The sequence below is a fragment of the Pongo pygmaeus genome, chromosome 14 (assembly GCF_028885625.2).
Source record: "Pongo pygmaeus isolate AG05252 chromosome 14, NHGRI_mPonPyg2-v2.0_pri, whole genome shotgun sequence".
Classification (NCBI taxonomy): domain Eukaryota; kingdom Metazoa; phylum Chordata; class Mammalia; order Primates; family Hominidae; genus Pongo; species Pongo pygmaeus.
The window spans coordinates 40,926,950-40,954,139 of record NC_072387.2 but is presented as its reverse complement, the minus strand read 5'-3'; the positions used below and the strand labels follow the sequence as shown (position 1 = coordinate 40,954,139).

General features: G+C 41.6%; 1 protein-coding gene and 1 non-coding gene across 10 annotated transcripts in view; both read left to right on the top strand.

Annotated features, from left to right (window-relative positions):
• Positions 1-26,240, top strand: part of N4BP2L1 (NEDD4 binding protein 2 like 1) — a 29,867-nt gene extending 3,627 nt beyond the window's left edge. Inside the window, exons 2-8 of one of the 9 annotated variants that reach the window (XM_054446807.2) lie at positions 8,836-8,896; positions 10,281-10,486; positions 10,956-11,026; positions 19,229-19,356; positions 19,655-19,743; positions 22,584-22,660; positions 23,774-26,240. In XM_054446807.2, the coding sequence (XP_054302782.1) occupies positions 8,851-8,896; positions 10,281-10,486; positions 10,956-11,026; positions 19,229-19,356; positions 19,655-19,743; positions 22,584-22,660; positions 23,774-24,032 (876 nt within the window). In that variant the 5' untranslated portion in view covers positions 8,836-8,850 and the 3' untranslated portion in view covers positions 24,033-26,240. The other 8 variants (XM_054446813.2, XM_054446814.2, XM_054446809.2 and 5 more) reach the window with 8 other exon arrangements.
• On the top strand, positions 6,522-6,648 carry LOC129011995 (small nucleolar RNA SNORA16B/SNORA16A family). The gene has a single exon (XR_008493504.1). It is a non-coding gene; the product is annotated as a small nucleolar RNA SNORA16B/SNORA16A family (small nucleolar RNA).
• Positions 26,241-27,190: the final 950 nt, after the last annotated feature.

The following is a 27,190-nucleotide window of genomic DNA, read 5'->3' as shown; positions in this document are numbered from 1 at the left end:
TCCAGCAACTTCGAACTGTTTTTATCTCCTGTAAACCAAGCGCTTCTCTCCTTGACGCTGGCGTTCCTGCCTGGCTTGCCCTCCCGCCTTCTTTTGCCTTTTAAGACCGGGAAGCTACCCCACCCCGCCAGTAGATGCCCCTCTTCTGGGCTCCTTGGCTTCCTGTTTACACCTACGTGACTGCGCTTACTTTTTTGCACATGGTTTTGCTTATCCTTCTGTAAGTTTCTTGAAGGTAGGAGCCATGTCTTACCCTGCCAAGCGCATTGTCTGGCACGTAGTAGCTGTTCAATAGGGGAAGTGGTCCCTTTCCCTCAAAGGGCTTCCCGTCTCACTGGAGAGATAAGGCTAGCCACGGGACCAAGGAACTGCCGAAGAATCAAGGTGATGGACAGTCACGTGCGGATTTCGATGGTGCCAAGATAGTGACCTTAGGAGGAGGGACAGCCTGGGGAGGTTCTCCTGGTTGACTCGCGGAGTAGAAGCTTTTGGCCAGAGTATTGCTACATTTTCACAAATTGTAGGGCCATGTGACTTCTGGAGGACCGTGGGCACCCTTTCCTAAACCAGGGACACATTTCAATAGACCCTCTCTGGCTCGCTGGGGAGGGGAGGTGAAGGACAGAGGCAGAGTCTGGGAGCCTCCTTGGAACTCAGCGGAAGTTGGTTATTTTGTGATACAGTCATGGTGGGTAAATCTGTTACCAACCAGGTATCTTCTGAATGTCAAATCCTGTTTAATTTCACTTTCACTTTGCTGATCTGTGGCCTGCCTCATACTGAGTGTCAAAGAGACACTGAGTGTCAAAGAAGGAAGTAAACGTCTTTGGCCAGATTTAATTTCTGACTCTGTTGGGAAGCGAAGTAACATGATGGGTGCAAGATACACAGAATGGAACATCAGGGGCTTGGATTCACATTCCTCATCTGTGAAGCCAGGGCCTTGCCTGAGTGGTCCTTAAGGTCTTTTCTGGCTCTAACGTTCTACACTTTTAGGATTTTAATTCCTGATTGACATTTGGCTAAGCAGAAGACACCGGATGAGAGACCACCTATTACAGACCATCTCTCTCTCTCTAGGGACGACCGGAGTGAGCACTGGCCTGGGAGTCTGAAGATTGTGCCTTCAGACCTACTTCGTCACTTACTAGCTGGCGACTTTGGTCAGTCATCTAGTTTTTCCGGGCCTTATGTTCCTTACATGTGACTACTAAAAGGCTACTAGATTAGAGGATTTATTAAAGATCCTTCTGACTCTTGATTTCCAGTGGTCAGATTAAAAATAGTTTGCTAATAATGGCTATGTTAAAGAGCTCTGAACTTGGAGTCAATTTATGGGTCCACAGCCAAGCTCTACCATTCACTAGTTTGGCTTTTCACCCAACCCCTCTGTGCCTCGGTTTCCTTTTCTGTTAAATGGGAATATCTGTGCTGTTTGCCTCTGAGGGTTTTGTGAAGATTAAATGTGTGTGGGAGGACTTTTTAAACTTTAAAATGCTATATACATTTTAAGAGGTATTAGTTACTGCTCCGTTGTTGGTCAGCTGAGATAAATCTTCAGTGTTCCCTGGAGCCTGGCTCTGGAGTGAAGAAGGTAGCTTGGCAGTTGACTTTGAGTCCTCCTGTTTCGCTGGGCATTGGCAATTGTGGGAGCAGAGCAGCCTTGGCATGCCATGGGGTGGATTGTGTGTTTATAGAAAAGTCTGGGACGTAAGCGAGGAAACGGGCCGTAGCTCAGAGGAAGGGAGGCCGGTGGTGAGGATGGAATGGTGGAGAGGCAGGCTCAGGTGTGGCCCACCAGGAGCTGCCTTCCCCACTTTTTTGGGAGGTAGGGTGGGGAAGAAGAAAAGAGCAAATTGTTTAAAAACACACATGTATATAGAAAATAGTAAAACTGTAAGGTTATCTGTGTATTGTTGGATTCTGGGAAATTCACATTTTCTCTATTCTCTGTATTTTCCAAATTTTCTATAATGAATATGTATTTCTTAGAATAAAATTTTTTTTCTTCAAAATTTGGAGGAAATCGCTTTTTACAAATGTGGGTTCATCTTTTTCTGCTTAACCTTTTTTCTCATTTGATTAAAGAACTAATAAAAATTTTTTTGAAATTAGGATATGTCTTGTCTCCCAAATCAATGTTAGATTTCTGTGCTTTTTACATGTTTTCATAGTTTGAAGTGGATGGAATGTGGAAAAACATCTATTTAAATTCTTTGAATTTATTTTTAAAAAGTTGGAGTTTTAACTGGTTAAAATTTTTTTGAGCACATCGAAGTACTGAAAAATTAGCATGTACCCTAAATCTGTTTTATCATCCATATTTCATTTAAAAAGCATATTACAAACAGGTTCTTACCATTGACCTATAAGCTCTACTTCCAGGAATTCATCCTAAGAAATAATTGGAGGGTGGAGTGGTGGCTCATGCCTGTAATCCCAGCACTTTGGGAGGCCGAGGTGGGTGTCCACTGAGTACTTATAAGACCTTTAGCACTTGTTTAGGGAAGCATATGCCAAATAAGCATATGAGAAGGCGTCTGCCTGGGATTAACCAATGGAAAGCCATAACCGGCCCACTGCTGTGGGTAAGGGCTAGTGGGGAGTGGCATCTCAAATGCTGTTGGTGGTGAAGGCTGGGGAGGCAGTGAGGAGGATGAAGGCTAATTAGGGAGAAAGGATCTTCTCCACATAGAGACGGTTCTTGAGCTGGCCTTGAAGATGGGAAGGAGGTGGCTGAACCAAGGAAAAGGAACAACAGCCCGACTAAGGAGATGGAGGTGGCAGAGAGCTGGGTGTGCTCCCAGGCTTGATTGATGTGAAGGCTTCATTGTAGTGAGTGTATTGGTGAAGTAAGCCCAGGACCAGATCATGGAGAACATTAAAGGCTGAACAAAGAAGTAGAGAGCTGTTGTCAGAAGAAATAAGATTCTAATGCCAAGACCCTTTCATTCTCAGCAGATGAGCCAGAACTCTCTCTTTCACAGCTCAGCTGACAAACTCACCTGGAACTGCACCTGTCTTTTCCGCTACCTCAATGAAAGCATCCGTGGGTGAACCTCTGTGCTTTTGACTGTGTGTGTTAAAATGCCTTCCGGTTTTGACCATTTAAACCATTTTTAATATACAATCCACTGGCATTGTATTATGTGGAGCTACACTCACAATGTTGTACAACCATTACCACTATCTATTTCAAAAATTTCTTATCACTCCAAACACACTCTGTGCCCATTAAGCAATAACTCCCTATTCCCCACTCCCCCGACCCCAGGTAACCTCTCAGCTACTTCCAGTCTCTATGCATTTGCCTCCTTTACATGCTTCATGTAAGTGGATCATATGGTATTTGTCCTTTTGTGTCTGGCTAAATTTCATGTAGCTTAATGTTTTCAAGGTTCATCCATGTTGTAGCATGTGTCAGAACTTTACTATTTTTATATCTCAATAAAATATTACCTTGTATGGGCATACCACTAAAACATCCTTTTTAAATGAAATTGCCATAATAGAGGGTAGCCTTTGTTTTTTAATGGTCTTATTTGAAAAATTAAAAGTTGTCAATCTTATTTCAGTTCCCCAGAATTTTTTTGAATCTTTACATTTCAATCAAAGCAAAGTCGGGGGAACCACTCTGTATTACATGTTGCATCCTTTGCAATGTTCTGGTTCCTTTTGGCACCATCACAAATGGTTTGTAACATGGATTCAGTTAGGCTCAAAGGATGCTCGCTGACAGCTGTCTTTTCTCCTTATTCATATCTCTGGATAACGTGGAATTTTCCATCATGAGAAGTACCTTTTCATTATTTCTTTTCATTATAGAGCCTTGCACAGAAGTGAAAGGATGCTTTTCTAATGTGATGCAATGGTAAGGCGGAGATGGGGAGAAAAGTATACTTTACAACCAGATGAGCAGTGGAATGTGAGAAACAGTGAGAACAGGGGGCCAGTTAGGTTGGCTAAGTAGTGAGTAGTTGGAGCCCAAAGAATACTCTGCTCCACAGTGCTCCTAGCCAGCAGGCCTGGACTGTGGTGTGTTTCTTTATGAGGCCAGGGCTCTCATTAATAAAAGTGCAAAATAGAAAATTTACAGCATTCCAACTCTGTGCATATAAAAATGGAGGGTCAGACAGGTGATATATCAAATCTTTAGTCATCTAGGTCTACTTGGAAAATGACTACCAGCTTTTTGTATTTTTCACAATTTTCCTAAGGTGGGTCCTAAATCTCCTCTCGCACTACTGAGAGTCCTTGTCCTTACCCTCTCTCTGGAGGCTGGGATGAATGAGGACTTAAAAGCTGTATCTGTTTAACAAAGAGTGCAAATATACAGTGTGGTATGTGCTTGTCCTTGCTCATTGGAGAGGCTGTATGAGGAAAGATTGCCCAGCTATACAGGAGATTCACCACAAACACATTCCTGGAGCTGTTGGAACAATGGAAGAAGACCCTGCTGAACTGGGGCAATCCGATATTGCAGGTGTGGATTATGACCCGAGAGGAAGTAGAAATGGATGAAGGAAGGAAGAATAGGGGAAGAATACTTTCATAGGAAAAGTTCAGGAGATGTATAGGAACTCCCTTGGAGTTCATCTGGCCTGAGCCCAAGACACTGAGAAGCTAAACATCTTGATCAGGGTCAAAGGGATGTGTTCTCCTATTCTAACAGAGAGCTTTTTTTGTGTACACCAAAAGAAGAGGCCGGAAAGGGGATGATCTGGTGAAAGGGTAATGAGTTTGGTTTTGATCTGTCGTATAATGAAAAAACAAGAGCCTTATAAGGGGGCTAAGTTAACCTGGATTTCAACTGTCAGGGTAAGGAAGCTACATTTTTTTTGTTGTCAATATTAATGTTTCTCATAACATAAAAAATATTACTCACCAGGGAATTTATTTTCTTTATTAATATGGTACCATTGAGGGCAATGGGAGGAAATGAGATTTAGATTTTTAAATAAGTTTCCATATTTATCCTGGTTATGATGTGTTGGAGAGAGATGTGGTAGTCAACTTCCAACTCCCAAGCAGGTCTAAAGTCTCTTTCTCATCTGCTCACATGTTAGGATATTTATAAGTCAATGCCTTCATTCCTTCATGCCAGTTTCATGAACCTTCCTCTACATAATAGCACCTGCCTAAGGCCACTCAGACTCTAGATGAACCCAGTAAGAATTTTTTTTTAGTCACGCCAAGTTATCTGAAGATACTGAGGCTCTCTGGGATTAAGGAAATTTTATAATAAAGAAAAATTAGTCTGCCTTCTAACTGTTCCTTCATAAGGCAGATCATGTGTATGGCTTGGGGAAAAGGCTGTTTTTATCAAGGTAAGAGTCCGGGAAAGGGGAAGGGAGAAATGGGGAAAGAAAAGCCAGCACATGGTTACTGCTGACTGTCTGCCTGGCCCTTTTTAGACACTGGCTTATTGAATCTTCACAATAACCCTGGGATGCAGTCATTTTTATTTTATAGATGAGGATTTTAGGATTGGAGAGTCACACATTTGAGAGACTCAGAGGATTTCATAATACACCGAGTGGTCTTATATTACTAGGGAAGTTCATGGACAAACATACCTACATCCCTTTCACAATTATTGGGGAGTCCTGCTGAAGTATGATTGTGTAGCCAGGATTGTCCAGCACTCTTTCCCCACAGATTTTAAGGATATGCTGAAGAAGAAAGAGGGCCTGAAAGGGAATTTCATGCTACCATTTGTTGCCTTGTACCCTGGCTTTCTTTTCTTCTTGGCATTGGTACCACTGACGTATATTTATTTATTATCTATTTCTTTTACTAGAACGTAAGCTTCATGAGATATGATGTAAATTCCATGAGATCAGGAACTTTATTCTGTCCAGCTCCTAAAAGAAGGCCAGGCACATTACAGGCCTTTACTCAACATTTGATGAATGGATTAGTTCATGAAACGCAATATGAGATGCCTCCTAAGATGTGGAAGCTTGGATGTCAGCATGGCTCTTGAGTAAAGAACGAAACCAAAGGGCAGATTATTCACATAAAGAGAAATGTAAAAGAATGAGGCTGGGCGCGGTGGCTCATGCCTGTAATCCCAGCACTTTGGGAGGCTGAGGCGGGTGGAATCACCTGAGGTCAGGAGTTCGAGACCAGCATGGCCAACATGGTGAAACCCCATCTCTACTAAAAATGCAAAAAATTAGCTGGGCATGGTGGCAGGTGCCTGTAATCCCAGCTACTTGGGGGGCTGAGGCAGGAGAATCACTTGAACCTGGGAGGTGGAAGTTGCAGTGAGCCGAGATTGCCATTGCACTCCAGCCTGGGCAACAAGAGCAAAACTCGGTCTCAAAAAAAATAAAATAAATAAAAAAGAATGAATGGGATGTGGAGAACAGACAAGGGGGAGAAAAAAGAAAAAATAGAGCCACTCATTCCAAAGTTCTCAATTCGGTGCGTAAGAAAACGATTCCTATTTGTTGCAGGTGAAAATGTTTGATGTGCCAGCTCCTTTACCTCATAGTTACAGTAAGAAGAAATTTAAAAATTGGGATCAAAGATGCAGCTGCCTTCCCATTTAAGCAGCACAGACAGCCCAAAGTGACAGTTTTCCTGTACAGTTACTCTTCTGTTATCTATAACTGATCTATGACATTTTGGGAAAAGACAGCCAAAAAAAATTAGTACTGAGGTAGGTGTGCCTGATTCCTTCCCCAATTCTGCTCATGACTGAACCAACAGAACACAAACACAGGTGAAGCCTGCACAGCTGTGAGAGTCTACAAAAGGGGGCTGTTCACATGCAAGATACTGAAAGGAATTTCTGCTCAATAAGTTTGTGGGACCACACTGACAAACGAGAATGAGGGCTCTCTGGGAGTCTGGCTTTGGATCTCATGAACGTGGTCTACTTTGGAGGTATGAGGGGTAAAGGTAAGAGAAGTAGGGCAGACTGGGAACTGTTCCCTGAGTCCCCCTAGTCACTGTGGCTTGGGGACACTTGAGGCTAGCAGTGATTGAGGCTTGGCTCTCCAAGGACAGGACTTGGCCCTGGTGGGGTGGGTGGCAGCAGTGCCCAGGTTCGGCCACACCTGGCCTCAGGGGAGGCTGCCCACATCATCTATAGCTTGGCTCCCTCCCTGCTTTCAGGCTGCTGAGCCATGGAATCTGTTTTCTATCTCCCAGTTTAAAGTCCTCAAGGAGAATGTCAGTAGCATTCAGAGGAAGTGCTGGGATCCAAGAAGAATCCTCTCCGTCAGTCTCCTTTAAGGGTTGTGTTAGTCTGTTCTCATTCTACTAATAAAGATATGCCCAAAACTGGATAATTTATAAAGGAAAGAGGTTTAATTGACTCACAGTTCAGCATGGCTGGGGAGGCCTCAGGAAACTTACAATCATGGTGGAAGGGGAAGCAAACATGTCCTTCTTCACATGGCAGCATCAAGGAGAAGTGCTGAGCAAAAGGGGGAAAAGCCTTATGAAACCATCAGATCAGCCGGGCGCAGTGGCTCATGCCTATAATCCCAGCACTTTGGGAGGCCAAGGCAGGCAGATCACCTGAGGTCAGGAGTTCAAGACCAGCCTAGCCAACATAGTGAAACCCCGTCTGTAAAATACAAAAAAAAAAAAAAAAATTAGCCAAGCATGGTGGCAAGCACCTGTAATCCCGGCTACTCAAGAGGCTGAGGCAGGAGAATCACTGGAACCCGAGGGATGGAGGTTGCAGTGAGCTTAGATCATGCCACTGCACTCCAGCCTGGGCGACCGAGCAAGACTCTGTCTCAAAAAAAAAAAAAAAAAAAAAAAAAATCAGATCTTGTGAGAACTCACTATCATGAGAACAGCATGAGGGTAACTGCTCCCATGATTCAATGACCTCCCATCGGAGGTAATTCCCGTGACATGTGGGGATTATGGGAACTATAATTCAAGATGAGATTTGGGTGGGGACTGCCCCTGGCTCCTCCAAAATCTCACGTCCTCACATTTCAAAACACAATCATGTCTTCCTAACAGTCCCCCAAAGTCTTAACTCATTCCAGCATTAACTCAAAAGTCCAAGTCCAAAGTCTCATCTGAGACAAGGCAAGTCCCTTCTGCTTATGAACCTGTAATATCAAAAGCAAGTTGGTTACTTCCTAGATACAATGGGGGTACAGGCATTGGGTAAATACACCTATTCCAAATGGAAGAAATTGGCCAAAACAAAGAGGCTATAGGCCCCATGCAAGCCCAAAATCTAGCAGGGTAGCCAAATCTTAAAGCTCCAAAATGATCTCCTTTGACTCCATGTCTCATATCCAGGTCATGCTGATGCAAGAGGTGGGCTCCCACGGCCTTGGGCAGCTCCACTCCTGTGGCTTTGCAAGGTACAGCTCCACTCCTGGCTGCTTTCACAAGCTGGCATTGAGTGTCTGTGGCTTTTCCAGGCACAAGGTGCAAGCTGTCGGTGGATCTACCATTCTGGGGTCTGGTGGGCAGTGGCCCTCTTCTCACAGCTCCACTAGGCAGTGCCCCAGTGGGGCCTCTGTGTGAGCACTAGCAGAGAGCCTCCATGAGGGCTCCACCCCTGCAGCACACCTCTGCCTGGAAATCCAGGCATTTCCATACATCTTCTGAAATCTAGGTGGAGGTTCCCAAACCTCAGTTATTGACTTCTGTGCACTCACAGGCCCAACACCATGTGGCAACTGCCAAGGCTTGGGGCTCGTACCCCCTGAAGCAATGGTCTGAGCTGTACATTGACCCCTTTTAGCCATGGCCAGCCAGAGCTGCTGGGAAGCAGGGCACAAAGTTTCAAGGCTGCACACAGCAGGGGGGGCCCAAGACTCATCTCATGAAACCATTTTTCCCTCCTAGGTCTCCAGGCCTGTGATGGGAGAGGCTGCCATGCCCTGGAGACATCTTCTCCGTTGTCTTGGTGATTAACATTTGGCTCCTCGTTACTTATGCAAATCTCTGCAGCTGGCTTGAATTTCTCACCTGAAAATGGGGCTTTCTTTTCTATCACATCATCAGGCTGCAAATTTTCCAAACTTTTGTGCTCTGCTTCCTCTTGAATGCTTTGCTGCTTAGAAATTTCTTCAACCAGGTACCCTAAATTGTTTCTCTCAAATTCAAAGTTCCAAAGATCTCTAGGGCAGGGGCAAAATGCCACCAGTCTTTTTGCATAGCAAAAGTGACCTTTACTCCAGTTCCCAGTAAGATCCTCATCTCCAAGACTACCTCAGCCTGGACTTCATCGTCCATAGCACTATCAGCATTTTGGTCAAAGTCATTCAACAAGTCTCTAGGAGGTTCCAAACTTACCCACATTTTCCTGTCTTCTGAGCCCTTCCATTAGTTCCAGTCTCTGCCTGTTACCCAGTTCCAAAGTTGCTTTCACATTTTCGGGTATCTTTACAGCAGCGCCCCATTCTCTGTGGTACCAATTTGCCATTCTCACACTGCTAATAAAGACATACCCGAAACTGGGTAATTTATAAAGGAAAGAGGTTTAATTGACTCACAGTTCAGCATGGCTGGGGAGGCCTCAGGAAACTTATAATCATGGTGGAAGGGGAAGCAAACACATCCTCACATGGTGACAGCAAGGAGAAGTGCTGAGCAAAAGGGGAAAAAGCCCCTTATAAAACCATCAGATCTTGTGAGAACCCACTATCACGAGAACAGCATGAGGGTAACCATTGCCATGATTCAATTACCTCCGACTGGGTCCCTCCCATGACACATGGGGATTATGGGAACTACAATTAAAGATGAGATTTGAGTGGGGACACAGCCAAACCATATTGGGGATGAACTGAATCTAAGGTTTGGGTAAAATTCTCATTGTACAAAAATGAGTAAATAGAAATTCTCACACAGCTTGGGGCTCTATAAAAAAGTTTGCCAGCTGGGCGTGGTGGCTCAAGTCTGTAATCCCAGTACTTTGGGAGGCCGAGGCGGGCGGATCACGAGGTCAGGAGTTCGAGACCAGCCTGGCCAAGATGGGGAAACCTCGTCTCTACTAAAAATACAAAAATTAGCCGGGTGTGGTGGCACGCGCCTGTAATCCCAGCTACTCGGGAGGCTGGGGCAGGAGAATTGCTTGAACCCAGGAGACAGAGATTGCAGTGAGCCGAGATCACACCATTGCACTTCAGCCTGGGCGACAGAGCAAGACTCCGTCTGGAGGGGGGGGTGGGGCGGGGAACAACAAAAAAAAGAGTTTGCATAATTAGGCCAAAAGAGCATTGTATTCAAGAGCCATTAATACATTCACAGATATTTACTGAGCATCTCCCATGTGCCTGGCATTTTAGATGCTCAGAATGGAGCAGTGGACAAAGGAGACAAAAATCCCTGCCTTCATGGAACATGTATTCTATCAGAGAAAAAAAAATTCTCAAGGAAAAAAGGCAATTTTAGCATCTGCTCTGCTCTGTTCTCTCAAAAAATAAGCAAAGGATTTCACAGGTATGCCACCGGAGGTATATATCCCCAGGAAATGTCCACATACACACAAGAGGTAGGCATAAGGAAGTTCACTGAAATTTGTTCATGATATGGAAAATTGCAAACAAGTATCACTAGAGAAAATACATAAATAAATGTGGTTATTTTATAGCGCTCAAGCACAGCAGTTTAGTGTGCGGCTCTGGGGCCAGAAGCCTAGGTTTTAATCCAGCTGTACCACTCGTTGGCCCTAATTTCTTTGTCTGTAACACGGGGATTGGGGATTCATAGCAGTGCTTATCTCCCAGGTCTATTTGAGCAATACGTAAAAAATGTAAAGCCTCTAGAATAGTGGTTAGCACACAATAAGCACTTAATAAACATTGGCTATATTTATTATTTTGCTGATAATGGAGTACTATGTAGCAGTCAAAGAAAATGGACTAAGTCTATATATCAACATTAATAAATCTAAAAAATGTAATGCTCCTTCGTTTTTTAATTCAACAAATATTTATTGAGTGTTTATATGTTCCACACAGTGTTCTAGGTACTTGGGAATCATCAGTGAACAAAACAAAGCTCCTGCCCTTGTGGACCTTATGTGCCAGAGGTAGGGAAATGGATGTAACCTCTAAGGAAACTGTATGTTAATTTAGGCGGTGATAAGTGCTGTTGAATAGGGAAGAGAGAAGCACGGTAAAGGTTTCTGGGAGTGCCAGAGTTAAAGTGGGGGTTGGTTGAATTTTAAGCCAACAAAACAAGTATGAGAAAATGTTCATGATTATGAGCTCTAGGTGGTGTGTATGCAGGTATTTTATTATTTTTTTTGTCTTTCTCTATATTTACGTTTTTTTCTAAAAAATTCCTCTCTATGATATAAAAGATTAAAGAAAAACTCCTGATTAGGAGTCTGAAATACGAAGGAAGTTGGTTAAGAAGCAGAGAATTAAAAAGGAGTTAAATGATATATAAAAGAATCTAAAGTAAGTGTTAGAATTTTAAAGTATATTAGAGATAAGCAGAGTCACAATGCAGAAAATCAAACAATAATGTAGAAGACAAATGTGAAAATAAATATAGCCAAAAATAACCAGAGTAAATACAACCAAAGCAACAAATAAAGATATCATAGAATATATTTGACTTGAAGGCTCAGAAGTGATTAAAAAAAATAAATTCAATATGTAGATATATCCTGGAAAGACTGTTGCAAAAGCTGTTAGTTAACTACCCTTTCTTCTTTAGCAAGCACACTTTGTTGGGTGTGGCAGTGTGCCCAACTATAAAACTAGTTTTCAAGGCCCCCTTGCCTCTTTGGCTGTGTGGAACATGGAGGTGCAGCCTGGCCCTGCAGTGGCCACTAGGAGGCCCTCTGAAGAATGGAAGCCTCTTGCTAAAAAAGATGCTAGACTCCTGGGTCCATGTTGATCATGGAGTTGTGATACCAGCTCTGGATTCTACCTATGGATTTTTACACACAAGATATAGACATTTTAATTTTATTGAAGCCACCACTGTTAGAAATCCACTAACTGGGGTTTCTGTTCAATGCATGTGAACCCACTTTGAACTCAAACCTAAATTTAAAATATTAATGCCTGTGGGGAAAAGATTGTATGTAGTTCAGTAATTCTCATCTAGCCTGTTGTCTTTCATACGAAGACAACAGAAAGGCTTTCTCAGATCCGCAAGAGCTCACAAAGTCTATAACACCCATGTGCCCTGACTGAATAGACCTGAGGTAAGGTTCTGGCAGCCCCACATGCAAACGGTAGAAACCCAAGCCAGTTTTTAAGCTCTTGAAGCCCTAGTTTCTTTATTTGTAAACCAAGTAAAAGTAAATGATTTACTTCATAAAATTGTTATAAAGGTTAAAGGGACAGAATATATGCCAAGCTCTTTGTTCACTGCTTAATACTCTTTTAAAAAAATAATAGAATTTATTGGAACAACCAATCTTAGCCAACCATGAGAGGAGTCACAAACAAGAAGAAAAGAAAAGAAAGCCACTGCACCCAGCTAAAATTTAGACTTTTAGAGATTATTACAAACAAAATTAAAAAGCAATTGCTGTACATAATAAAAAATTGACATTCAATAAGAAAGATAAACCTCCTAATAAGGAGGCTTTATTCACCAAAGGACGTGAAAGTGCAGTTCACAAAAGAATATCTCTAAATGATCAACACACACACACAAACTAATATTGCTGATAATTAAAGAAGTAGGGACAAACTAAATGCCTAACCATAGACCGTTGGTTAAGCATTAAATTATTGGTTAAGCATTACATTATGGCACATCCGTAGGAATAAGTATGCCATATCATTAAAAATCATGTCATAGAAGAATATTTTATAAGGTGGGAAATAATTTGCTATGAAAAAAAGCTTGGTTAGGCCGGGCACAGTGGCTCACACCTGTAATCCCAGCACTTTGGGAGGCCTAGGCAGGTGGATCACCCGAGGTCAGGAGTTCGAGACCAGCCTGGCCAACATGGTGAAACCTCGTTGCTACTAAAAATACAAAAATTAGCTGGGCATCGTAGCACATGCCTGTAATCCCAACTACTCAGGAGGCTGAGGCAGGAGAATCGCTTGAACCCGGGAGGTAGAGGCTGCAGTGAGCTGAGATCACACCACTGCACTCCAGCCTGGGTGACAGAGTGAGACCCTGTCTCAAAAAAAAAAAAAAAAATGCCTGATGCAAACTTGGTCTACTCTACATTGATGTTCCTCTTCATGTAACAAGAGATAAAATGAAAAGAAATTTTATATATATATATATATATTTCCAGTCCTGGAAAGAAGACCAAAATGTTAATAATTATTTGTAGATGGGGGAATATAGGAACCTCCCTCCTTTTTTGCACTTTTTTTGTTTTGTGATCAGAGAAATAGATGTAAAGATTGCTGAGGGAAATGTTGGAGAATTGGATCGGTACATGGGCTCACAGTTTTGTCCCACATATTAGTTAATATTACAAAGGAAGCAAGGTACCTTTCCAGTGGAGAGGTCTGGCTAACACCAAGTGATCGAACTTAGCATTGAACTTAGCATGGTGGGACAGACTGTCATTATGTGCAATCAGAAGTACACAAACATCACCTCTGTACTTTGCTTTTAAAAAACATTTAATCTGGGTTTAATCACTAGGAAACAACCACACAAACCCAGAATGCAGAACATTCTCATACCAACTAGAGAAACCAAAAGAGCATGAGGACAGTTCTAGATTCAAAGACATTAACCGGACATAATAACCAAGTACAGTACTTGAAGCTTATGAAAAATATTCTTGAGACCATTGGGGAATTTTTAAAAATTTAAATTTAAAAACCTAACATTAGGCCAGGAGCAGTGGCTCGTGCCTGTAATCCCAGCACTTTGGGAGGCCGAGGCAGGTGGCTCACCTGAGGTCAGGAATTGGAGACCAGCCTGACCAATGTGGCAAAACCCCGGCTCTACTAAAAATACAAAAAAATTAGCTGGGCATGGTGGTGGGCGCCTATAATCCCAGCTTCTCGGGAGGCTGAGGCAAGAGAATTGATTGAACCCGGGAGGTGGAGGTTGCAGTGAGCCGAGATCGTGCCACTGCACTCCAGCCTGGGCGACAGAGTGGGACTCCATCTCTAAATAAACACATAAGTACATAAATGCATAAAAATAAACTAAAATAAAAACCTAACATTAGCTCTTATGAATTAATCACTCTTTCAGGCTCTTTCAGGCTCTTTCAGGATGACAGGCCCTGCGGAGTGAGAGCCAGCCCCACCAGACGTGTGAAGGACCTTGCTTAGGGCACTCTGCCTTAATTTTTTAGATGCAATAATGGTATTGTGGTTATGCAGGGAAGTGTTCTTATTCTTAAGAGATACTTGACAAAGAATTTAGGAATAAAGTATCACGATGTATGGAGTTTATCTTTTTTTTTTTGAGACAGTTGAGACAGAGTTTTGCTCTGTCACCCGGGCTGGAGCTGGAGTGTAGTGGCACAGTCTTGGCTCACTGCAATTTCTGCCTCCTAGGTTCAAGTGATTCTTATGCCTCAGCCTCCCGAGTAGCTGGGATTAAAGGTGTGCGCCACCAGTCTGGCTAATGTTTGTATTTTTAGTAGAGACGGGATTTCGCCATGTTGGCCAGGCTGGTCTCAAACTCCTGACCTCAAGTGATCCACCCGTCTTGGCCTCCCAAAGTGCTGGGATTACAAACGTGAGCCACTGCGCCCGGCCTGCAATTTACTTTCATATTGTTCTCCAAAAATATATATAGGAGAGACATAAACTAAGGCAAAATGTGAACATCTGGAGACCACAGATGAAGGGTAAGCAGTGTTCACTATACTGTTTTTCAACTCATTTCCATAGGTTTGCATATTTTCTAATTAAAAGGTTGTGGTATATTTTCTAATTAAAAGGGAGAAGTTCAGGTGGAAATAAAAAGGAGAGGGCAAACTATAGGATAAATGAGACTTAAGGGACATGGCAACCAAATACAATGTGGGGATCTTGTTTGGTCCCTGATGCACGCACACCAACTGGAGGAAAACACTGATGAGACAAGCAGGGAGACTAAACACTGATGGAGTGACTGATGCAATGAAATAGGAAGGACATGAGAGAAGACTGGCCATATGTTGATAACTGGTCATGCGTATATGAGGATTGAGTATATTATTCCATCTAACTTTTGCATGCTTGAAAATTTCCCTAGTAAAAAGCTGGGCGTCAAGTTAAAATTACCTGCAATGTCTGACTTTCTCAGTGAGTGACTGACTGGCTGAAGAGATATCTAAATATATCTCTATGGTTCTCTATTATTAAATAAAGAATTACACAAAAGAATAAGTTGTGAAATCAAGATTAGCCCGGAGTTTCTCTTATAATAGTGATTCTAAATGAATTTGAGGGGGGTTTGTGGGAGGTGAAGGTTATACGGAATTAATTGTCTTTCTATTTTTTCCCTTTTATTTTCATTCTCTCAATTTCCCTAATGCATGAGGCTCCTGACCACCATAAAGATAGAACTGGGGCTTAACCCTCATCACTTCTGAAGCTGATGGAATGGTATTTATTGCTTCCACTTAAGTTTGAGAATCTCAAGATTGTCTATTTAATCGGTTCTTTATTTAGCTAGTAGAGTTTTTATTGTCCTGCCTATTCAACATGCTACTATGGCTGCTAGTGCTAATTTAACATTTAGGTGAAGATAAAACAAGTTTTGAAGTCATTCAGGAAGATCATACGGGCCAAAAAAAAAAAAAAAAATCCTTGAGAGCCTTAAATGTGAAAAACAGCCTTAGTTTTGTCTGCCTGTTTGTTAGGACGAGTACGGAGGCCACAGTCGGATGTGTCTCAGGAAATGATGGATGGTGTTCTTGCCCCATAGTGATCCAGAACCATTTAGCTTTTACTCTAAGGTAAAATTTTGTGATTAAAAGGGCAGTAGTGTTATGTGCTTTTTTTGTTTTCTAGAAGGAAATAGGATTCAAATAAAACAAGCAGTGAATTGGATACTCATGCCTTAAAGTCTTTTTAAAGGAAATATTATAAAGTATTAACTTCCAATCGATAATATAAACCACAAAGAGGAAAACAAGAGCAGATAAGGGTATGTACATGAAAAGAAAAATTCAAGTCTGAAAATGTTCAAAAACCAAAACAAAACTTATAAGTAGCAGACTTAATAGGAGAAGAAATGAAACCAGATTTAGAGGGGATATCAAATCTGGGACCCGAAAGAAAAAAAAAATCTTGGATTCAGTTACCATGGTTGCTTAACTTAGTGTACAGAGGATAAGGGAAATACATTATACACTATTATTTAATCTCTGAACACAACTTTCATTATTTAAATAATATTGATGAAAATAACTTTAAAACTGTACAGTGTTCACAAATATAAAATATACATACCTGAAAATGCATCAGTGCTACCCTTAGATTTTTGTTCTGTCTGTATAATTGTTTGCATCGGAGGTTAAGGTTTGGACTTTCGATGTGCATATCTTTAAATTCGAATAACAGACATTCATACGGAAACTATGAGCATTGGTTCATCAAGTATTCTTTATACCTATCCCTTCCTTCGTGTCACTGGCTTTATCTGTACTAGATTTAAAGTGGCCACATTTTCTTTGCTCTTCCTTCCATCAAGAAGTTACTTTCCTCGCCCTTCAATGTGGGCCAGCAAAGTGACTCGCTTTGACCAAAAGAATGTGCTGGAGCGCTGGCGAGCAGCTTCTTGTCTTGTTCTCTTGAAATACCGCGGTCTGTGAAGAGACCTGGGTGAGGCTCTTTCAGAAGGATGACAGGCCCTGCGGAGTGACAGCCAGCACCACCAGACGTGTGAAGGACCCTGCTTAGGGCACTCTGTCCAGCCTCACGTCAGGTGACACAGCTGCCGCAGGGACCCCGGGCAAGGCCCGCAGATCGGCCCACCTGAGCCCAGCCCAAATTGCCAACACAAAAGAAGTTCATTCCCGCGCCCACTCAATAAACTTCCCAGCGTCTGAGAACTATCACCTTATCCCTTTTATTATCTGTTCTGCCTGAAACACTCCACATGTCTCCGATGATCTTTGCTCCTCTGACAGGGTTTCTGGACCTTGTATTTACTTGATCACTCTTCTCTGGACACGTTCAAGCTGGCCAAATTTCTCTCTAAATTGTGTGGCAGTCAGAATTGAAAACAGTGTTTCAAAGATGATTTGCCTCTTTTAACCCTTAGAGTCTTTCTGCTTTTCCCTACAGCCCCTTCTCCCCTAACAAGCCCTGCAGCACTGGCTTCCTCCTCTCTTTCCTGCCCATGTTCTCAGCCCCTCCCGCAAGAGGCAACAGTTTTCTCATCCCTCAGGGACCAAGTCAAACTTGCATCACTCCTTTGCATCACTTTCCCCGGCTCCTGACCCTTTCTCTCAGCGCTTTGCTGGGCCAGCTTTTTCCTCTGTGCGCTGCGCTGGCTGTGCCAGGTCTGACTCCTTTGGCTGGGCCATGAATTCCTTGAAAGCAGCTACTTTCTTTCTGTACCTTAACGCTTCACCTGGCATTTGGCACATGTTAAGTGCTCAATAAATGTTTAATGGGTTGGATAATTAACTAATATTCTTTTGGCATTAAAGTGTATTATCTACTGGCCCGCATTTCCCCGCAAGGCTATCAAGGGAGACTCAGATTCCTGTTTAAACAAAGATAGTATGCCCACTGAATTTCCTTGTTTGCCACTGTTTAGTTCATTAAAAAAGAAAATGCATTTGGTTTGGAATTACTTTTTCAGTGATCTATACTGCCTTCTTTTTAAATGCTATCAAGCTTCTGAAGAATTTTGACAGATATTTAGTTACCATTTCTGGAATGCATATTCACTCATTTTTGAAAATGGAAGCATTTTACTTTAGTTTTGTCTTTCATCTCCGTCTTAATTCACCGCAGTACCTCAAGGACTACTTGACATGCGCGCTCCGATGTGTTTATTACTGTGGCATAGAAACAGTCTGGGTTGGTCAATTTGGCCTCATTGTTATTATAACACCACTTTACTTTTGTAAAGTGCCTTACTGGGTACAAAATGTTTTCTCATACTGGCCTCATTTCAGTCTGATTAGAAGCTCTGTTTAATAGGTAGGGATAATTATCTGTGTTTTACAACTGAGGAAACAAAAGTTCCCAAGCCTGTCGGGGCACCTGAAGTGCTTACTCATCTGTGGCCCCAAGGCCTCATGTTTGTTCTGTTCTTCCTGGATTAAAGATATTTCTGCTCCATGGAGAAGACCAACAACAAAAAAGACATTGAATAGCTTTGCTTTCTCTTTGCATTTCCTGCCGTTGTCATTCTCCAACCTTTTTTCCTCCAATTTTTAAATATCTTCTTATTCTGAGCATGGCCACGTGACCATATTTTCTGTTTGTTGGCTGGGTTTGTTTGTCCTCAGTTTTTACAGAAGAGGAAAGGAAGCTCAGAGATGTCTCCAGTTCTTCTGGAGCATGACATCTACCTTCTGCCAAAAGATAGTACGAGCAAGGATTTCAAGTGGAAACATCTCTTTGAAGTTCTTTTGTGCAGAACTGAATAAGCGTATTCATTTTGTTTTGATTTTGCTTTAAAGGGGAGCTCCATGGTGGTGTTTCTTTTTGCTGTGATATTTCCTACTTAGAGTGGTGGAGGGTAGGAAGGTAGGGGACAGTGGCTCTGTCGCTTTCCTTCTCCTGTTGTGCTTTTCTCCCATTTGGCTCGGGTCATCATTAAAACATAAATATATTACCTGATAAAGTAGAGCACATGCATCACTTCCCCACATTTCTCACTAGAGCTAGTTTCTCAGATGGGTCCTTATAGAGAACAGAGCTCCAAGGAAATGGGCCAGCTCAGAGTTTAGGGGGCCGAGAGAAGGGCTGCAGCGTGGGGGTCTGGCACCCATGGGCAGGTCTTGGGCAGGGGCACTGGTGCCTCGGGGAGGAATGGGCACCGGGATTGGTGCCCAGGAGGAAAGACAGTCAACGGGCCCGCAACTTAGCTTCAGTTTCTTCTTGAGTCAGTTTTTGCCGCTGCAGAAGGCAGCGGCAGTGACTGTGCCTCTTAGTTTCAAGGACGGCAACACACACTGCCGCCTCTCAGCCCTCTCCCATCTCCTGCTAAGGAGTGATGCCTTCTAGACATAATAAACATCTCTCTTTTGAAACTGCATTTTAACCACTCCAAACCTGGTGGTCTCAGAATTATAAACTGCTAAATGTTACAGATGGAAGGAAATTATTTCTACTGAGACTACACATATATTTAAAACATCTCTCTCTCTCATTTCTCCACTTTCCAGACAATTGCAGCATGACTTTCCCAGGGCCCTGATTTTCAGCACGGATGATTTTTTCTTCAGGGAAGATGGTGCCTATGAGTTCAATCCTGACTTCCTGGAGGAAGCTCATGAATGGAACCAAAAAAGAGGTGACAAATTCCTTCCCAAACTCCTGGGAAACCCTGATGTGCGCATAGATTGTAGCTGCTGCAGAATGAATACATTTTATGGAAGGAGTTTAACCTAAAGTTCTGCCAATTTTTCCCCCATAACAGAACATGAGAGCATAACCTCCTTAGATTCCAGAGAAAGAAAATTATTGATAGTGGGCTCTGAAGTTGTGTGATGAGGAGATGAGGGCATCCTGTAATAAAAATGACAAATAGAGATTACGCTCACCCTCTGATTGTTGCATGTTGTTCACTGTTATGTAACATTGTGTTGCAGCAAGAAAAGCAATGAGGAATGGCATATCCCCCATTATTATTGATAATACCAACCTCCACGCCTGGGAAATGAAGCCCTATGCAGTCATGGTAGGAAGAAGTATCATTCTGAATTTTCAGTTATGGACATTTTGTGAGAAAGTTGAAGCATCTGTTCTTTCCTCTTTTTCTGATGTTCCATGATTTCATATTTGCTAACAGTAGTTCTCCCAGGGAGAAGGTAACGAGGTTTTATTTTAGTGTTTCTCTGCTGTTCAATGGCTGAAGTTTGCTGAGATGCTAATCTCACTTGAGGATACAATTTAAAAATAGTCCTTGGCAAATGGTCCTTGGTGTGAATTCTTGATAACTTTTCTGTCTTAATTACTTTCCTAAGGCAAGGCATACAGAGGAGCACCCACTGAAATGTTCAGATCAATACTAATACTGAACTAGATGGCGCTCCTAGTGGAGCTACAGGTCACAACAGGACGGTTCTGCCTCTGGTGAGCCGGGGATTTCCACACTGTGTACTGTTGCTCCCTGGGAGTTCCAGGGCAACAGAATATTTCAGTCTAAAAACAGATTTAGGGCCAGGCGTGGTGGCTCATACCTGTAATCCCAGCACTTTGGGGGGCCGAGACGGGCGGATCACTTGAGTCCAGGAGTTCGAGACCAGCCTGGCCAACAAGGTGAAACCCCATCTCTACTAAAAATACAAAAATAGCCGGGCGTGGTGGCGGGCGCCTGTAATCCCAGCTACTTGGGAGGCTGAGGCAGGAGAATCGCTTGAACTGGGAGGCGGAGGTTGCAGTGACCTGAGATCGTGCCACTGCTCTCCAGCCTGGGTGACAAGAGTGAAACTCCGTCTCAAAAAAAAAAAAATTAAATTAAAAAATAAAAACAGATTTAGGATTAACACTGTAACCTTATTGAGATGGTAGAATGCAAATATAAATAAAAACAACTCAGCTCTCCATTGTCAGAATAGCAAAGAACAGTACGATGCCTTTAACAGTGTGCACGTTATCCTTTAACTGTGAAGTCTATTTGGTCTTTTTTCATACATATTCCATCTCTTGTGATAATGTTTTCATGCCCTATTGGGTCTACAAAGGAGGAAGGATCCAGAACCATAAAAATGGGGCAAGAAGGCCAGGCGCAGTGGCTCACGCCTGTAATCCCAGCACTTTGGGAGGCCGAGGCGGGTGGATCACGAGGTCAGGAGATCGAGACCATCCTGACTAACACGGTGAAACCCCGTCTCTACTAAAAAAAAATACAAAAATTAGCCAGGCGTGGTGGTGGGCGCCTGTAGTCCCAGCTACTGGGGAGGCTGAGGCAGGAGAATGGCGTGAACCTGGGAGGCGGAGCTTGCAGTGAGCCGAGATCGTGCCACTGCACTCCAGCCTGGGCGGAAGAGCGAGACTCTGTCTCAAAAAAAAAAAATGAGGCAGGAAGCAGACAGTGGAGTAGCCTCCTCGCATCATGCAGAATCCTTACCTGGTTAATTGTGAAGTGAATAGGTCCAGACTGGGCTCACGATTTTAGGCTTCTTTTTACATCTGGGGCTAACTGGCATACTTACAGGTGTGCTTTTCTCTAATGATCATCATCAGTTCCACTTATGCCCAGATTGTGGGGCTTTGGTGAATGTAAGGAAGAATGAGCCCCAAACTTGTGGTTACTTCAGTTCATGTCTAGTCTACTTGGGCGAGAAATGAACAGGCACGTGAAGAGTCAATTGAATGAAGGCCATCACTTAAAACCAAGACTTAAGGACTAACTAACAAGTAGCCTAAGGGAAGTCATTTTACTTTTGTTTTTGTTTTGTTTTGTTTTGAGACAGAGTCTCGCTCTGTCTCCCAGGCTGGAGTGCAGTGGCACGATCTCAGCTCACTGCAGCCTCTGCCTCCCAGATTCAAGCAATTCTCGTGTGTCAGCCACCCCAGCAGCTGGGATTACAGGCATGTGCCACCACGCCCGGCTAGTATTTGTATTTTTAGTAGAGACGGAGATTTGCCATGGTGGCCAGGCTGGTCTCGAACTCCTGAGCTCAAGTGATTCACCCGCCTCAGCCTCCCAAACTGCTGGGATTACAGGTGTGAGCCACCGCACCCGGCCTCATTTTACTTTTTATCTTCTGGATATGTATAATCTTTTTCAGCCATCCTCAGCTATTAATTTGACTTAGAAATGAGAGGTTTCCGGTTGTGTTATTTAAATCCTTCCCAATTGAGAAGTGCCCATCTAAAGAATGAAAAGGAAACCTTTTTGCTTAGCTCTTTCCACTCTATGTTTTATAAACACAATAAATTATAGTGATAATAGAAAATTCAGTTTGAGATAAGGTAGTAGTCAATTTATGAATGCAAAGAATATTTGGATGTTTATAAGGAAATTATAATAGTTTTCAAAACTCAAGGAAATGGGGCCCAGAGCATTGACCCAAATTGTATTGCATAATGGGGAGAGCTACTTTTGGAAGGAAGATGATGTAAAGTATGTGACTATCACTTTTATTTCACCAGTTATGTTCCTATGGTACTCCCACTTTCTAAAGGAAGGCATGAGGAATAGGACAAGGCATCTGACAAATAAGTCTACAAAAATCCCGTAAGTGACTTTGAGAAGTCACTGAGTTCATTCATACCGGTGTTCAGGACGTTTTAAACTAGCTCAGTCATCTATTTTTAAAGATGTCCAAAACAACCTTTACAAATTTCCTACATACTAGATAAAATTGAGCAAAATTTATCATGGAGAATTATGAGAGTGGCTAAGTATGGGAATGAAACAACTGCATTTATTGTGATAAATTAAGGCATTGGATTACTGGTAAAACAAAAGGAATTCTAGAAAAGATTTGTAGTAAATGTTAAATGGCAGCATAAACAGTCCCAAACATACATACTATGTCTTCAATGTTTTATGTACTTTTGAAAAATCAGGCACTTGAAAATAACTATGAAGTTATATTCCGAGAACCTGACACTCGCTGGAAATTCAACGTTCAAGAGTTAGCAAGGTACTTCTTTGTTTTTCTAGTTCCTCATTATGTATCCTGCTATTTTCAGGTATTTCAGACCGAACAAAAGAATCTTTTCAGGCTGGAAATGGACATGGTAGTTTTCAGGCCAGAAATGGTAATTCTTGGAAATTGATAACTTTGGAATTATTAATGTGAAGACTTTAGTTTTGGGTCAGTTTTCTAATATAATGCTAAATGCTAAATCTTGGCTTGGACGTGGTCCTTTAAAAGGATGCATTTAACATTCTGCTAAAATGCTTCTTCATCAAGGAACATTTAAAAGCACTTTATCTGCATGGGACTGCACATGTCAATGGTGTTTTTGCATTAGGCTAAATAAAGATCTTTAGATGTTGAGCAGTCTGCGATTCATTTATGATCTAGATGCTGCTTCTAATTTATAAAGCAATAAATGTTCAAATAATACTAACTTGTTGAATGCATGGGTTCGGATATTCTCTATCTGTATTATTTGCTAATGTCATTGACTTAAAATAGCCAGTGAGATAAGAATTTACTTCTTAGGAGTAAGGCTGGTTCCTCTTATGGTAATAGGCAGATAGTGTCTTCAAAGTGGATCTGTGGACTACTCCATCAGAATTGCCTCAGGTGGCTATTAAAATCCGAGTTCATGGACCCCATTCAGTAGTTGGAATCTCTGGTAATTATATTTCTAACTATATCCCCAGTTGATTCTTCTGCCCACTAGAATTTAAGATTGTTTTAATAAGTATCTCCTAGAAATATATATCAGGGACTGATTAACATAGATAGATACATGCATGACATTAACAGGCAAATGTATGATTTTTTAAAAATCTCATGGTGTTCTTTTATGTCTTGAAGCACGTAACTGAGAGGACCAGAAACAAAGCATTTCTGAAGCTTTAGCTCCTTGCTAGCCTCAGGGTGGTTTGGGGGTGTGCAGGGCAGCATGAAAAACATGAGTGGAGGCTGAAAGAGAACTGCTGAACAAAATGTTATGCTTTTGCCAGAGCTAAGTCCTGAGAACAGGGACTGCAATATCTGCAATACTAGAGGACTTGTAAAATATAAGTAACTCATTGTGGTATCCTGCCTTAACTAAATGCATTTTTTTTTTCCATGTAGAAGAAACATTCATGGTGTCTCAAGAGAAAAAATCCACCGAATGAAAGAACGGTATGAACACGATGTTACTTTTCACAGTGTGCTTCATGCAGAAAAACCAAGCAGAATGAACAGAAACCAGGACAGGAATAATGCATTGCCTTCCAACAATGCCAGATACTGGAATTCCTACACAGAGTTTCCAAACCGGAGGGCGCACGGCGGATTTACAAATGAGAGCTCCTATCACAGAAGGGGCGGTTGTCACCATGGATATTAGAGGCCTATCTTACAGCCATGCAGAATTTTCCTAAGTCAGTTTCTACTTCAATTTTTGTTATTCTTTGTTGCATTTTAGTCAGAGCTCCAATTCCAGTGTAAATAGCTGAACTCAAAAGTTTCTGAGCAAAGTCATTATATTCATTATCTTCACCAAAATCTGTTAAAGTGCTTCTATATGCATGGTCTGACGCTGGGAATTCTGCAGATTTGAGTAAACAGTCCCTTTCTCTAGGGTAAGAATTCGAAACCAAAACTTGAGCACACACCCAAGAATATATTTACATAGGTTCATAGATGAAATAAAGTGTTTATATTATATATAAGCTTCAGTACCATTTTCTCTGAAGTGATCTATTTATTTTTTCAGGAAATTCATCTCCATCGGGAAAGTTGGGAAGGTGGAGAGAAGTGGTGGGGGCAGGAAAAGTTTTGGTGCCATTGCTATTTTGCTAATCTATGTATCTAAAAATGTGAGATGTGCGACTCTATGATACTGATTTTCCTTTAATGTTAATATGCCAGAAAGCATACATCTAAGGGAACATTGTCCTTCAAAGTAGACACTTTGGGAAGTTATTCCTTTATTTTAATGATGTATCATTGTTAAAAATACTGTCAAATCCTTAATAGCTATAGGAGCTACTGAGGGAAATCAGTGTCATTATTTAAAGTCACACCTTGTGTTTTTACTATTCAGCAGGATTAAACCTGAATAACTTTTGGCTGTTGTGCTAACAGTGTAAATAAAATAAGCCTGCCTTCATAAAACACTAACTTTTAAAAGGAATAAACGACTTCTAAAATTATGCCTATTAACATGTGTAATTAGTTGGCAGCTCAAATGTTTGGGAGTGCAAGAAATTAGGCACCCCAGGATATAGGTCATACAGGGATATATAAAAGCCATGCTCATTACAAAATGAGCAGTTGATGTTTTATGTGGCATTAAGACAATCAAGTCCTCACAACTCTGGAATGTCTTCTTATACTGATGCTGAATTTATGAATCCAAATTAATTTCCGACAGGTTGGAATCAGATTTAGTGTGAGATCACGATAGATAAGACCACAGAGGACGTATGCTCTATTTCTTGTTGGCCAACAGCTTCTTTCTAATGTTCTGTGAAAAATTATTTTAAGTGTCTTATATAATGGTGCTTTTATGGTTATTAAAAATTGTAAATGGTATCACATTTATATGGATTTGTCATTGGATCTTTTTTTGGTTCAACCATAAAAAAATTTAATTACCTAAATGCCAAGAAACTCAACAATATACCAGTTTTTCTGTATCACAGGCTTATTTACCAGTCTTTTTTTAATAAATAGGAATGGTAAAGGTAATGACAAAAGCAGCCTTATAATTTAGTTGCTTATATATTTGATCTGTGTACATGAGACTGTTTTAGCATTATCTGACGCTACTGAAACCTGCCCAACATCTCCATGACCACCAACACCACGTGTGTGATGTTTTCTTCATTCACATTTTACAAACTGGTATCTCCTTTGAGTAAGTTTGGCTGACAATAGTAAATCCCAATGAATCTAAGGTGTTATCAGCTTTGCTAAATTCTGTATCTCCAAGCACAACATATAATAATCTCCTAATGATCCACTTAATAATGCTCCCATTTTCCAGGCCCAGGTAGTCCTGGGTATCTTGGTTGATAGGGTGGTGGCATAACCAGCTCAATATGGATGGCTTGACTCGTTTGGGCTAGTAGAGGGGAGAAATGTCAGAGAGCCCAAAGTGGAAATTACCCTCCTTTGATTTCACAGGAGCGGTTCAAAGGACCAGATTCAAGCCCTCCTGACTTGGCTGGCTCCCTGCTTTAGGGTTTTTGGCTCACTTGGGTTAAGTGAGTGACCACTATGGAGAAGTGGCTCTGGGTTATATAACTTTTATAGAGCTCTAAAGAATAGTTTCCTGGCCTATTTAATGTCTCTTCTTTCCCTAGCTGACCCCTGAAATATTTGGTTTGTAAACCATAAAAATTGATTAAATGCCATCAACTTTATCCCCTGTAGAAGTGGTCTGTTTTTCAACTCCCATGGTTTCTGATTTGTATAATTCTTTGACACCCAATATTGACTTGTATTGTGTTCACTGTTTGCATCATTCATAGAACTGGCAAATGGTCTTTATGTGCAATAGGGTCTCATTAAATGATTGCTGAATAAATAACACAAATTTTTACCATTATCCCTTATGATGCAGTATGTTGACTTTGTAATCATTAAATTGTCACTTTTGAGGGGATAATATACACATATACTCACGCTTCATATTTTGTTCATGTAGCCTGGATATTTATAATTTATAAAACAGAGGGTGTGCATTACATATCTATCAACATAATGGGTGTTTTACATGAGAACAGACAATAGCAGTTTTACCAAGGACTCAAAAAAGAAAAGGTTAAATTCTTGTAATGTTTTCTGTTCTCCTGAAACCCAAGTTTTATTCCTTGTTCTAGAGTGGATCACTGCAAAATGAGGATGTGAAAACCAAACTGTTTTAGAAACAAAACAAGTCTCATTAATAAGACTTGCAGAATACTTAAGTTACAAGGAGTAGCAAAATAGACAATTTTGCTAATGCTTTTTACAGAAGAGAAAAATCATGGAACACAGTTATGGAAGGAAGGAAGTCAATTTTTTAAAAGATTTATTCTTGGCTTTAAACGTATTTATAATTAGATTTGAAAACATGATATTATATATACATTTAAGGCATTAAAACATCTGATTTAAGAATTTCTCCATGCTATTAACTCCCAGTTAGAAATGTTTTATCCCTTTTCTCTATTAAACATAAGAAAGTAACAAATATTGGCTGGGCACGGTGGCTCACGCCTATAATCCCAGCACTTTGGGAGGCTGAGGTGGATGGATCACCTGAGGTCAGGAGTTTGAGACCAGCTTGGCCAACATGGTAAAACCCAGTCTCTACTAAAAATGCAAAAATTAGCTGGGCATGGTGGTGCATCCCTGTAATCCCAGCTACGCGGGAGGCTTGAGGTGAGAGAATTACTTGAACCCGGGAAGTGGAGGCTGCAGTGAGCCAAGATCATGCCACTGCACTCCAGCATGGGCGACAAAGCGAGACTCCATCTCCAAAAAAAAAAAAAAAAAGGAAGTAACAAATGAGAG